Source organism: Centruroides sculpturatus, unplaced genomic scaffold (assembly GCF_000671375.1).
Source record: "Centruroides sculpturatus isolate CEXI.00-Female unplaced genomic scaffold, Cexi_2.0 scaffold1256, whole genome shotgun sequence".
Classification (NCBI taxonomy): Eukaryota; Metazoa; Arthropoda; class Arachnida; order Scorpiones; family Buthidae; genus Centruroides; species Centruroides sculpturatus.
In genome coordinates, this window is record NW_019385376.1 from 180,330 (window position 1) to 193,440 (window position 13,111).

General features: G+C 29.4%; 1 protein-coding gene across 1 annotated transcript in view; it reads left to right on the forward strand.

Moving 5' to 3' along the window:
* LOC111638310 (plexin domain-containing protein 2-like) overlaps positions 1-8,261 on the forward strand; it is a 48,691-nt gene extending 40,430 nt beyond the window's left edge. The window contains exons 7-15 of the mRNA XM_023384000.1: positions 590-646; positions 717-790; positions 1,092-1,182; positions 1,255-1,350; positions 7,003-7,145; positions 7,211-7,259; positions 7,328-7,582; positions 7,657-7,805; positions 7,873-8,261. Of these exons, the coding sequence (XP_023239768.1) occupies positions 590-646; positions 717-790; positions 1,092-1,182; positions 1,255-1,350; positions 7,003-7,145; positions 7,211-7,259; positions 7,328-7,582; positions 7,657-7,805; positions 7,873-7,938 (980 nt within the window). The 3' untranslated portion in view covers positions 7,939-8,261. The remainder of the gene's footprint in view (positions 1-589; positions 647-716; positions 791-1,091; positions 1,183-1,254; positions 1,351-7,002; positions 7,146-7,210; positions 7,260-7,327; positions 7,583-7,656; positions 7,806-7,872) is intronic.
* Positions 8,262-13,111: the final 4,850 nt, after the last annotated feature.

Here is a 13,111-nt window from a genome sequence, read left to right on the forward strand (position 1 = left end):
ACTTTGACTTCATGCCGATTTTTAAAGTTTCCCAAATTCTCACATTATACAAATTCCTTTTCCTTTCCCTGTCTGTAAACATTGTGCAATAAGTTTTCATCACCAGCAATGCATTCCTGCATTGCAATTGTAAAAATTTGATGACTAAACAAAATGAAAATCAGATTTATTGCAAAATCAATACCTTATAAGCATGAAGTGTAATCAATGGTAAAGATATTTTATGAACTGCCAACCGATTCAAACACATTCCAAGTTCTATTTTTGCTTATATGACTGACTTATGGAAACTTATTTCAAAAGATCTTTGATTTATGCCAATGTGCTTTTTTCAACACACTACTTGATAGTCTTAAATGTTGGAGGGTCCTTATTGTAGATACTGTGGAAATTAAAATAATATATATGTTAAACACAAAATGGAATTTTTGCATTATTGTTTAACCAGAAAACTACTTATATTTGTATGAATATTAAAATTTCCTTTAATCTACAAGAATTGTTTGTATTCAGAATTTTCAAGTATTAAATTAATATTTGATATTTAAAAAAATATATTATCTATTAATCATAAATATTTTCTTTGCAGGAACAGCATTTACTGTGCTCTGGGATAATGTTATTCTCAAAGAAAAAGCATCTGAAGGTTCATTTCATGAAATTTATTACATGAATATTTTATTTCTAGAATAATAAATTGCACATTTCTATTTTAGTTGGCGGAGGTGGATCATTTAAATTTGAAACTATATTATATAGAAATGGTGATATTGCTTTTGTATATAAAAATGTAATTTTCTTTTCTCTTCATTTTGTAAATTATAGGGTGTATACAATTAAAGAATAAGGACCAAAAGTTAATACAGGGACATATTTTCATATTTATCAAATAGAATAAAATAAAAGAATAAAATGTTTCCAACTTTTTATGCCAGTCAATCTAAATTATTTTTATTATCAGTGAACTGATTTTTATTCTTAAATTAGATCATTTAAATAAAATATTTTTGTCTTGTATTTTTTTTTGGTCATATCTTTAATAACACCTTGTTCTATAATTATGGAATACATTATAATGTATGAACTTTCAGATTCCATTTCCAATCACTGAAATATCAAATGAATCTCATCCTGTGAAGATAGGAATATCAGATGCATATGTTTTAGAACGAACGTCATATTGTAAGAAAATTTCATTAAAATATTGTATTTTATTGAATTGCTATTAAATTTATATTTGTAATATACTTTTAGTTTTTCGAAAAAAGATTATTTATGAATATCATAAGACTGATTTGAAGCATTTGGATATTAGCAATGATACTGTTCTCTATTTTAAAGCTTTACCAAGTAAGTCTTTAGAATAAATTTTGTAGAAATAATTATGTAGTTTCTAAGATATCTAAGACCAAACTAATTGAATACTGATGATTTTAGATTTTGCCTTTGATTTTTCTAATGTTAGTAATTGAAAAGAAATTGTACCTGTAAGGCTGATCAAAGCACTATGTTAAATTCTGCATTACAAATTCTAGCTGTTTTGGAACTAAAACAGACCTTAAATGGGATGGTACACTATCCCTTTACTTTCTTCTTCACTTTTTCCAAACAGTTAAATAAGGATGTCATTTTCAATTGCTGCTGCTGTTCTGGTAGTAGATAAGAGAAGATCTTATTGCAAATGCATCAACCCTTGAGAAGGGGACAATAATAATGTTTTGGTCTAGTTTGTTTAAGACAAAATATATGGCCCTGAACAGAAATAATATTACTATTACAGAAAATGAAGGAATTTTGTTACCCATATCTACTACATCATTACAAAATTAGAAACAACTATGACAACATAGACTGACAGACAAATTCACAGAGAAATACCCACATTTCATGGTTACAAAGCAAAGGATTGCTGATCAGAAAAGAACAATACACAATAACCTTATTCCACAACAACACATTGCAGAACAGATACTTGTTCACATTAGATTACACAGAAAATCAGATGCTCATCGATAATACTTCAACGGTAGTCATTCATGGAAATGTACTGTACATAGCTTCACATGCATCAATGGAAACACTAACACTATAGTAAATGATTCTTAAATCTGTGTGTAAATTTACAGGATTTATCCTCCTCACATGATGTTGCAAGCTTGATCAAGCAATCCAATCACATGATCAAGCAATCCAATCACATGATGTTGCAAGCTTGATCAAGGAAGAACAACAGAACAATCATGCTATATTGAAATAAACACATGATGAACAATTTTCCAATTTTTTGGCTCAAAAGCAGCTCCACAGTAGGTACCCTAATGATCTCAGCCAAGATTATAACAACAGAATTGCATTAAACTGCCAGCTGACTTTTGGGTGCTTTTGGTTCATGATTACTGTATAAGAAAGTACAGGAAAGCACATTTTAAAAGAAACAATGCTTACAATGATACTTGTAGGAAATGCCATATACATGAAACTACAACACATCACTTCGAGTAGACTGTTTGTGCTAAATGTTTGTAATTTACATTTACATAATAATATCAAAATATAATTTAGTTATCTTTTCCTCTTTGCAGCAAAATTATGTATTTATTAATGGAAAAAGGAAAATGTTATTTTTTGATATTTGCAACTGATAACCAAATAGCTTCACACAAACTGTAGGGTTGACCAATAAGTGTGTGCAGTTTTTGTTGATTGACAGCAACAAATTTCAGTCAAAATTTTGAAAATCTTGTAACCATTTGAAATTGACATTACACTTGAAAAAATTGGTTGTGTTTTGTCAATTGAATGATGGATAAGCAAAATGAGCATTTTTGACATATGCTTTTTTTTATTTTAAAAAAAAGCAAAAAACAATGCAAATATATAAAAAGACATGTGCAGTGTATTACAAGGATACCTTGAAAGAATGTGTGCACCAGAAGTGGTTTTTGAGATTTCATTCTTTAGATTTTTCTGTCAAAGATACACTGTGCTTGGGCTGGCCACAAAAGATCAACATCAATTCACACTAAGCAGCATGAGAGATTTCAGGCATTCTCCAAAAATTGAGTGTGGAAAATCTTTGCCTTAACTTGGCTACATATGCAAAACTCAAACATCGAGCCTACTAAAGTTGACTGAAGCAAATCTCCTAGAACACATTTCCGTAAGCAATTCAAGAAAACCAGAGCGAGATCCATTTCTGAAATGGGTGATAACAGGCAATGAAAAAATGGATCATGCTTAAGTGTTGATTGTAAACAATCATAGGGGCTGTGTAGCAAACCACTTCAAAGGCAAGGTCTTCATCCAAACAAGATCATGCCCTTAATTTGATGGGACTGGAAGGGTATTGTGATCTACAGATTGTTTCTGAATAACAGTACACATCCAAATTGACAAATTGAATGCAGCTATCCATGAGAAGCATCCGGAATTGGCATACCAGAAGGGCATCATCTTCTAACACAATACCTGACTTCACTCATCACAAAGATGAATGACATCTGATATCTGCATGGCAAAAATTATTAGAGCTGGGCTGGGGTATTGTTATATCCTCTATATTGCCTCTTCTGATATTCACTGTTTCATGCTCTTCAATTCTTTAAATGAACAGTGCTTTGTTTCAAGTGCCATTTGATGCCTTGCTAAGAAAGTTTTTTTTGCCAAGAAAGACAGGAAGCTTTTTGAGCAAGAAATTATGGAGTTGTCCAAAATGGTTTGTACATTATTGAATAAAGTTGTTCCTTCATCTGAAAAAATTGTTTTATATTTTTAAAAATAAATTCTTTCACAACATTCAATGTTCTCTATTATGCAACTGCAACCAAAAATTAAAAGCATGGGTACTCATGGGAAGCCCATATAAATTGATAGAAAATGTAAATCCTGGTACTCACATGCAGAAAATAACAATGGAAACTGTTGCCAGAATGGCAAAATGATGTCACTTTTGCCATCAAAGCTGATGGAATATGAAGTTGAAAATTTTCAACTTTTGCCATCGCAGAAAGCAGAATGGTAAAAATTTGATCAATAGGAAGGCCTTTAGCAACATTGTCATAAGCATTACTTGGGATGATAGCATTTGAACTATAGCCAAAAAGTTTTATTTATACTCTAATATGTTAAATATATTTAATATTTAAATAGAATAGTAGTATACAGGGTGTTTATAATTAAAGTTCCACTTTGAAATAGCCATAAAATGAAAACTACTGGACAGAATGTTATCAAACTTGATAATAGTGTACAGGATGTCATGGGATTTTATTTCCCATGAAAAAAAACGTTCAAAAACTCACCACCAACGGGAAATGTGCTGTCTGCAATATTGTTAAATGAAATAAGACATGAAGACATCATTGAAAATGTTTTTAATTGGTTTTAAAATGAAACTGTTTATGGAGTTACTTCCGATATGCTAAGAGCTACTGTTGATAACACAGTAATGCAATGTAACTTGCTTATCAAAAATGGTGGACACCACATTGAACATGCTCTGTAATGTGCTTTAAAACTGATTAAAAACATTTTCAACAGTCTTCATATCAGTTTTAAAACACATTTTAAAAAAATGCTTTTTATTCAGATAAATTTTTTACTTTTTAGTGCATTTATCTGAATAAAAAGCATTTTTTAAAAGTTAAAAAATATTTTCATTTACATATTATAGGCATTCAAATAAATGCACTAAAAATCAAAAAAATTATCATTTTTTCAACTTTCACAGTATTCTTGATATTAAGTGACCAAAAATAAAAGTGTAAAATGCTTGTGTTTAGAAATATTCTTAGTTACACTCTCTATCAATTTTTATGAGCTTCCCATGAATGCCCCATGCTTTTATTTTTGTTATAATGAAGAATACTGAATACTAAAATTTAAAAAAAATTTTTTCAATTTTTTTAGTGGCATTTACATTAAACACATTTTATTTCCATATGTGGAACATTGAATTATCAAAATTCTTGGTTTAGCATTTAATGGGAAGTGACTGAAAAATTGAATTACAAGATCTTATTTAGACAGCATGATAATCCAATTTTTACCTATTGTGTGTATTTTTAAGTTATTGTTCATCACTGTTAACATTCAATAATAGCATCAGTTCCATGCATTAACAAAGAATATAACCCTTTTTCCAACATGCCACTTTAAAACATCATGACAAGAAAAGCCAATATTTTTTTAAATTAAATTTTAATTACAAGTAGAAATAGTCACTATTGGTACATAGTTAATATGTATATGAATTTGCACATAGCAGAATTTTCATAAAGGTGTAATATTTAAATTAACATCATTGTTATGCCATAAAACTTGTCATTTTCAGTAACTCATTAATGTAGACTGAGAGTTTGGCAAAGTCAAGTTTGTGGGACTCTACTGTAATAAAAAAAAAAATTACATAAACTAGAGTAAAAAAAATATTATCAGCAATTGCATTTATGTGAAAAAAGGAAATATCAAAAATATTGCTTTTCGAATTCTTCTGCTAGTTTGATATTTTGTCAATAAGTTATACCTCATTCATACAAAGCATTTCAATCTATCAATAGATTGTGACCAAGGTCTGACTATGCCTTGGTGTGACCTCTCTCGACCGTTTCAATCTCAACTGAAATGAGGTTCAGTTGCGATTGACTCAAGAAAGTTCTTGAAACTAGATCCAGTCATAAGACAGATCCCACAATCCCACATGCGCGAGAAAATACAAGATGGCTGCAGAACACATGTCGGACTATCAACAGAGAAATAAAGATACTATATTTGGAGTGACGATGACATCTGTCTATTATTAGATATATGGCAAGAAAAAGTACTATATTTATTTCTAATAAAAACTTCCATTTTGTTTGTTGGTGTTCGTGACTTATCACATCGTTATGGTCAGTTTTATCATTGCGTGTAATAGCCAGGCTCTTCTCAAGTGGACTGCCTGTGTGAACAGCACTACATTTGACTGGTAACAGTCACAATCCAGATTGTAGGTAAATCGAGATCGAAGTGAGTCATGTGTGAATGTAGTATTACCCTTCTATGACTAAGATTATCAGATTTCTTAAGTTTTGACTGTATAAATATAAGAAAATAGACTTATTTGTGGTCTTGAGAATCCTATTGGCCCATCATACTGACAAAAATTTTTTAGAACTTGATTTTTTATTCACATATACACACCACTTCTAGAATAGTCTATAAATTATTCAGTGTACAGTATGTTACAATATTGTTTTAAATTTGTTATTAGATTAATATATGCATTCAATGAACTTCTGGCAATAGGGGATACATCTTTCCCCGATTAGTCTGTTAGATTGAGAATTTACTTTCCTAAAAACACTGCAAGGATAACTTGACACTTAAATTTTTGAACGTGCCATTTACTTCAGTCATCGATTAACTGTCTCATTATTAAGACAAATTTGTGATTTTTTTTTAAGCCTAAATCAAAATTCTCCATCTACTCCATAGTTCTATCCTCTATCTTCTGGCTTTCCAGAAGTTCTGTGTCCTACAGAAACTATAAAAATTTGAGGGCATTACCAAACTTGTAATTAGTTGTCATTGTTTATTTTGAACTCAAAATTGCATTATTCTACCTCTAAGTTTGGCCATTTCCTTTATTCTTGACCAAACCCACTTTCACAAGATTCCATTCTAAATTTAAATTTGAGCTTCAAATGGTTTTTACAAATAAGGCTTGTTCGATTTGGCACACGAGTGTTAGGATTCTATGGCAGGAGTGTTAGGATTGTTTTTGAAAAGCAAACATTGGTTTGCCTTTCAAAAACATTTTTTCATTATTATTGTCAATAGAATTTTTTCCAATTACCAACAAATATTATCAAATTAAACATAAAAAAAATTAATTATACGTTATAGCTACTATTCTTTGTCCTATTCTAATAAAACCAGTCAATGCATTAAAGTTTGCTAGAATAATAAACTTGTAAAAAGGAACATTAGAATTAAACAATTCCAAAAAAAAATTATTTTCAGCTTGTTTAAAATTCAAGGATTGTGTTTCTTGCGAATCGAGTCAAATTGGATTCGACTGCATTTGGTGTGAAACCAATAAAAAATGTTCAGACGGACTGGATCGGAACAGGCAGGAATGGCTACAGTTCAATTGCATTTCTCATGTACGTATAAAAAAAATATGATGATGAGATTGAAAAAATTTAAATATTTTAAAAATATTTTCTAGAAAAACCAATCGGCCTGTCCTAAAGGAGTGGAAATGACTCCATCTACAGGTAAACAGTTATAAATTTTTTAAATTCTATTTTCATAATAATGTAAAACAATCCATTATCATCATTAGTCACAATATCCAAAACATCAAATTCAATGGATACTTCTACCATGGTCCCAAAAATTTCCAATCCTACAACTTTGGTCTCAACTTCTAACCAGTTGGAGACATCATCAGCATCATCATCTGACATTAGTCAGACTATATCAAGTAAATCACCTAGTAGTACGGCCGTCACGTGGTCTTCTTTCTCGAGTTTGAGACCTCCAGAAGATCATAATACTATTCCTTCGGTTTATGATGGCATGAAAGCATCATCAAAAGGTATGCATAATAATAATTATTAATTAATTAAAAATTTATATAAAATTTTTAAAAATTATGTATGTATATTATAGTATCAGTAGAAGAAACTAAACAGACTGGAATTGGAGCAGGTGGTGTATTTGCTATCATTTTAGTTATTGTTTTGATTGTAGGTATTGGAATATGGTTGTTTTATGCTTACAAGCATCCACATTCATCATCTGGGCAATTTTTAATCAAGGTATTGTCATAAAAATTAAATTTTTAAAGCAAAATTTTTGTTTCAAAATCAACTATTTTTTGTACAGTATCGACCCAGTCAGTGGCACTGGAAGAGCGAGGAAAGCCGTTATTCTGCTTCAGTTCACATGTAAATCTGCAGATCCTACATTCCTACTGGATTGGATTCTTATGCAATTTTATCATTATCTGTACAGTTACGAGGATACGCCACTCGATACAAGTTTCACACATTCGACATTCGGGCACATCTCGTCACACAGGACAGCATATCAGCATATGCAAAATCTGTTCCTGTTAATGTTATAAAGCATCTTACTGCAAAAACACGAATCTCTCTTTACACATTATAATCTATTAATTAAATGGCAAATCAATTTCATACAAATTTACATATTATAAAATACAAAAATACTTTTTACTATATATACAGAAAATATTTGTTATATATATATGTGTGTGTGTGTTTGTTATATAAAAATTGTCAATGACAATTTTTTGTCAAATATAAAAAGTCACGAGGATTGTGTTTAAACAAACACAAATATCCTAAGATTTTTAAACATTTTCTATACATTTAAAAAAACTAGAACAATATTTATTATAATATATACATGATTTACAAATATTTTCCTGTAAGAAAAATATCTCAAGTGAAATGTTTTCCAAGATGATTTTGTGGAGAACATGAGTAATATTTTTTACCTTGGAATAATTATTTGTTTTATATTTAGAATTTTTACTTATAAAAATGATAGCCCTGTTTTCAGCCATAACTAAATTCAATAGAAAATTTATTATCAAAGTAATCAAAAAAACTTTTGAGAGTAAATACTATTTCACTTTATTTTGACACTATTCTAATTTGAGTATTAAAAATATAATGATTTCTTGTCAAATAAAATTTGATTCAAAACTCAACATGATACACTTGCTGAAGTAATTTGAAATAACATTGTATGTAATGATATTAAATAGGTAACTGAAGGCATTTTAGAATAGTAATTGCAAGTTTATTCTATAGATTATTGTTAAATATTTGAGTTCTCTATTACAAAACTATTCAATATTTTAGAATCTGGACACAAAGGACTGTAAATTGTATGTTCTAAGAGAATACAAAAAACAAGTGCTCAATGTGTTCTCTTCTACAGATTCTGGCAACAAAAAATGAATCTCCATCCAAAATATTGCAATTTGAGAACTTTCAAAAATGCACTTTTGTATAACTCTTTTCTACACAAGTGTTATTTGAAAAGATTTTATGTTTCATTTGAGAAGTGCCTTTCGTTTGGGATTTCACTTTTTAACCAATTTAAATAACAAAAATAATCAGTTAATAAAATTTAATTGCAGTGTGTATTTACTAATAAAAAATGCACTTACAGACCACCACATGGTGCCATTAGAGAACAAAATCTCTTCTGGCAGACTGTAAACTTTACATTTAATTGGTCAATAATGGAGTAAATTACAAAATGCCACAAAAACAGTTTGTAGAAAAGAAATTTAAACTTTTGTTTCATAAAAAATATGAGTGTATGTTTCACAAATTTCAACGAATAATTTCAGTATGTCAAGAAACTGGAATCTAGCAAACAAATTATCATCAAAAACATTTTTGTGCATACTTTGTTACCAATAGATATTTGGGTATTTTCTGATCAAAAGACAACAAACATATCACTTTATAAGTAATCCTGCATATTTTTATAAAATTTATGATGATGATAAATATATATATATTTTTATAAAAGCTAAAAAAAAAAAAAAACAAAAACTTCTTACAACTGTTGGCAATGCAATATTTATTGAAATCGATGACAGATTTGAAAATGCTTATCACAATGTTCTTGTGAAATTTGTATAAAGATTTTAGATCTCATTAACTGTATTTTGATAAAATTAAATTTTGTATATGATGAAAATTAAAATTGTTATCATCAAGTTAAAGCAAAAGATGATGATTTGTATAAATTTTATTTTTAATTTTATTTAAAATCAATATATATAAAATATTTTTCTATTTGAAAAAATTAAAATTGTAAAACTAGTCAATAACTTTTTATTTATGTAAAGGATTTTCGTTCCCCTGATGATTTGTCTGGAATAATTATGTACATAGGATTGTTAAAAGATCTAAAATTTTTTTTGTCTGCCAAATTATGTATTTAATTGATTTTATGCCACAATAAAATAATCAAACAAAGTTGTTTATGTTTGTTGAAAAGATTCATTTTTATGTTATTGTTACAAATAGAGTTTGTTCCCGTATAATATGCCAAATTTTTTAATAAAGATAAAAACTAGCAGATGAGCCCAGTGTTTGCCCGGGCAAAAAATAACAATTATTAGATTCTTTTGTACTTCTAAAGAAATAGTGAAACATGCTATTTTCGTATACTATTTTCGAATCTAGTTTTCTCTCAATCTGTTGGATATATAAAAGAATATAAAATATTTTTTCGAACTATGACAGGATTTTCTTCATTTTTTTTCTAAATCTTCTAAAAGATCTCGCACCTTAGACCTAGAAGTCAAAAAACATTTTCCTTCAACCACACCTATTAGATGGAATTACAAAAGCAGGATTGTAAACTGCACTATGGAGTATAAACAAGAATTAAAACTTTTGTTGTTGAATATGGTTGATACAACAATTGCTGCAAGAGGATTATACCATTATTTAATAAATTTTGATTTCCACTTTTTATTATTAGTTTTCATCAAATATTTGCACAGTCAGATATCTTATTTGATATATTACAATATGTTTTTTTAATACAGCATATTGTATTACTATAATAAATCAGTTTATTGACTTTTTATGACATAAAAGAAATGATTTTGATTTGATTTGGGATGCTTTGAAAAAAGATGAAAATTTTTTAGAAATTCAACCAAAAAAACAAATGAGACATACTGATATTGGTTCTAAAAAGGAATTATATAAATATCTGTTTTATGAAATAAAGGATACATTGATACAAAATTGTATTGACAGATTTTTTTTTTAACTTTTAAAAAGCTATTGAAAGTGCTAGCAAATACGGCTAAAATACGAAAAGTCGCAANAATCAATTTATTGACTTTTTATGGAAGATAAAAATTTTTCAGAAATTCAACCAAAAAAAAAAAAACAAATAAAACATGTTGATACTAGGTCTAAAAAGGAGTCATATAAATGTCTGTTTTATGAAATAATGGATACATTGATACAAAATTGTATTGACAGATTTTCAGACAAAATCTTTAGAATTTTTATCTTTTAGGTGTTAATAATATTAAATATAAAAAACAATTTTCCAAAGTAAATTTTATGGACAATTTTTTGATTTATCTAAATTACCTAATGAATTGCAATACAGTTGATTTTGTTTAATTGGGACACGTTGGGACTAATCCATTTTGGCCCAATTAAACGAACTAATAATAAATTCTAAAATAATGTATGTAACATGTAGGTAAATAAATAGTTAAAAAATAATAATTAGGTACCTATTTTAATGCTTTATTAAACCAAAATACAGAAAATATTTGTACTATAAATTTACCAGACTCAAGATGATAGATAACTGATTTGCATCATGCTAGTGTTACCAAATACAGTATTAGTAGTGATGTATACAAGGGTTGACCATTTGATTTGTTACTGATTGAACGATTTTTCCTTTCTCCCTTTTTAGTTAGAACATGTTCTAAGAAGGGAGAAAGGAAAGGGTTCATCCAAAAGTCACTGTCTTTCCTTTGAGCACAGTTTCTTTTACTTGAAGATGGGCCATTTTGGCAGGAGCATCCAGAGAATCCGCCAGCTCTGGATGCTGGTCTCAACAATTGGATGGCTGCTGTCCAAATCTAGATGTAATCATGCACACAATACCTTCCAAGGGAACTCTGTCTTCCAACTCAGTCCAGAGACCTCAAAAAATTATCTGGGGATCTTTGTCCCTTCGCTTTTAAGATCATCTGGTCCAATCCAGAGCAGGGTCAGTAGCTCGCATTCATGTCTGCCTCATACAGACCTGAATGCAAGCTACTAATCCCCGTGTGATATTTCCCACTATGCTGACCTCCTCCGGAAAAACTGAACTGCCCAAGCAAAAGACAAAATCGCTTTGTCTCTGCCAACCATTAGGACTACACAACATTAGTGCATGTAGTGCAGTGTTTCTCAACCTCTAACTAATCGTCGCCCCCTTCAATAAAACCGTTACGTAGTATCGCTCCTTCACTTCAAAATTCCGATGCCGAGGGACAAGGCTCTCCAAATTCGCAGTGAATTGAATAGACTAGTGACTAAGATAATGTTATTTGTTTAATTATTGTACGATATAACGAATAAAATATCTAATTATTCTTAATATAATGTTTTACTATATCGCCTAGAAAATTGTTTTTTTGCCCCCAAAATATAAATTGTTACTAATCGCCCCCCTCAACATGGAAAAACACCCACATGGGGGCGATATCGCCCCTGTTGAGAAACACTGATGTAGTGTCTACATATTTTTGAAAGATCCCTAAAATACAGTAGAGCGTCGTTTATCCGAAACGTCATTTATCCGAAAGAATTCCAGTAAGCAAATTTAAATTTTTGCTAGTGCTGTGGCACTGCAATCTTTGGCTATATCTTGGATTACTTCAATATTTTTTTGTTGATGTGTGTGTTTTAGCTGGCAGCCCTGGCACTTTTGTGTGGTGTTTTTCTGAGGACTGTGTGTCATGCTGAATCGAACGTTTTTGATACTAGATTAACTTCTAAAGTATAATTATTTTGTTTTTATATTTTTAAATATATTTATTTCGTTTGTAAAAAATAAAGAAATAATTTTTAACGATACAATAGCCATGATTATTATTTTAAAAAGTTTACATTAGGCTTAACATTGACAAAAATTCAGCACGAAGCGACACAACAGAGAAAAATTTCAACATGGGATAGGTTAATATATTTTTTTCGTACATAATCGGTTATCCAAACAACCCCAGTCCCCAATTGATTTGGATAAACGACGCTCTACTGTATATGAAAAATTGCTAAATTCTGTTCTGCTACTATCCCAATTAAGCAATTAAATTATGTATTAATTTATTATTTTGGTTTCTGTTCTTTGAGATGTGGCCCAATAAAGCAGAACTGACTGTATTTTTATTCATGTCCAGACTATATTGGCAAGTCATTCTTAGACATAAAAAATATTATAATTAATGATGATCCAAACAAAGATGTACTAAAAGAATTATATGATTTAATATCATTAATTTTTATGGTACTATCTACAAGTGCATCTGTTGAGTGCAGTTTTT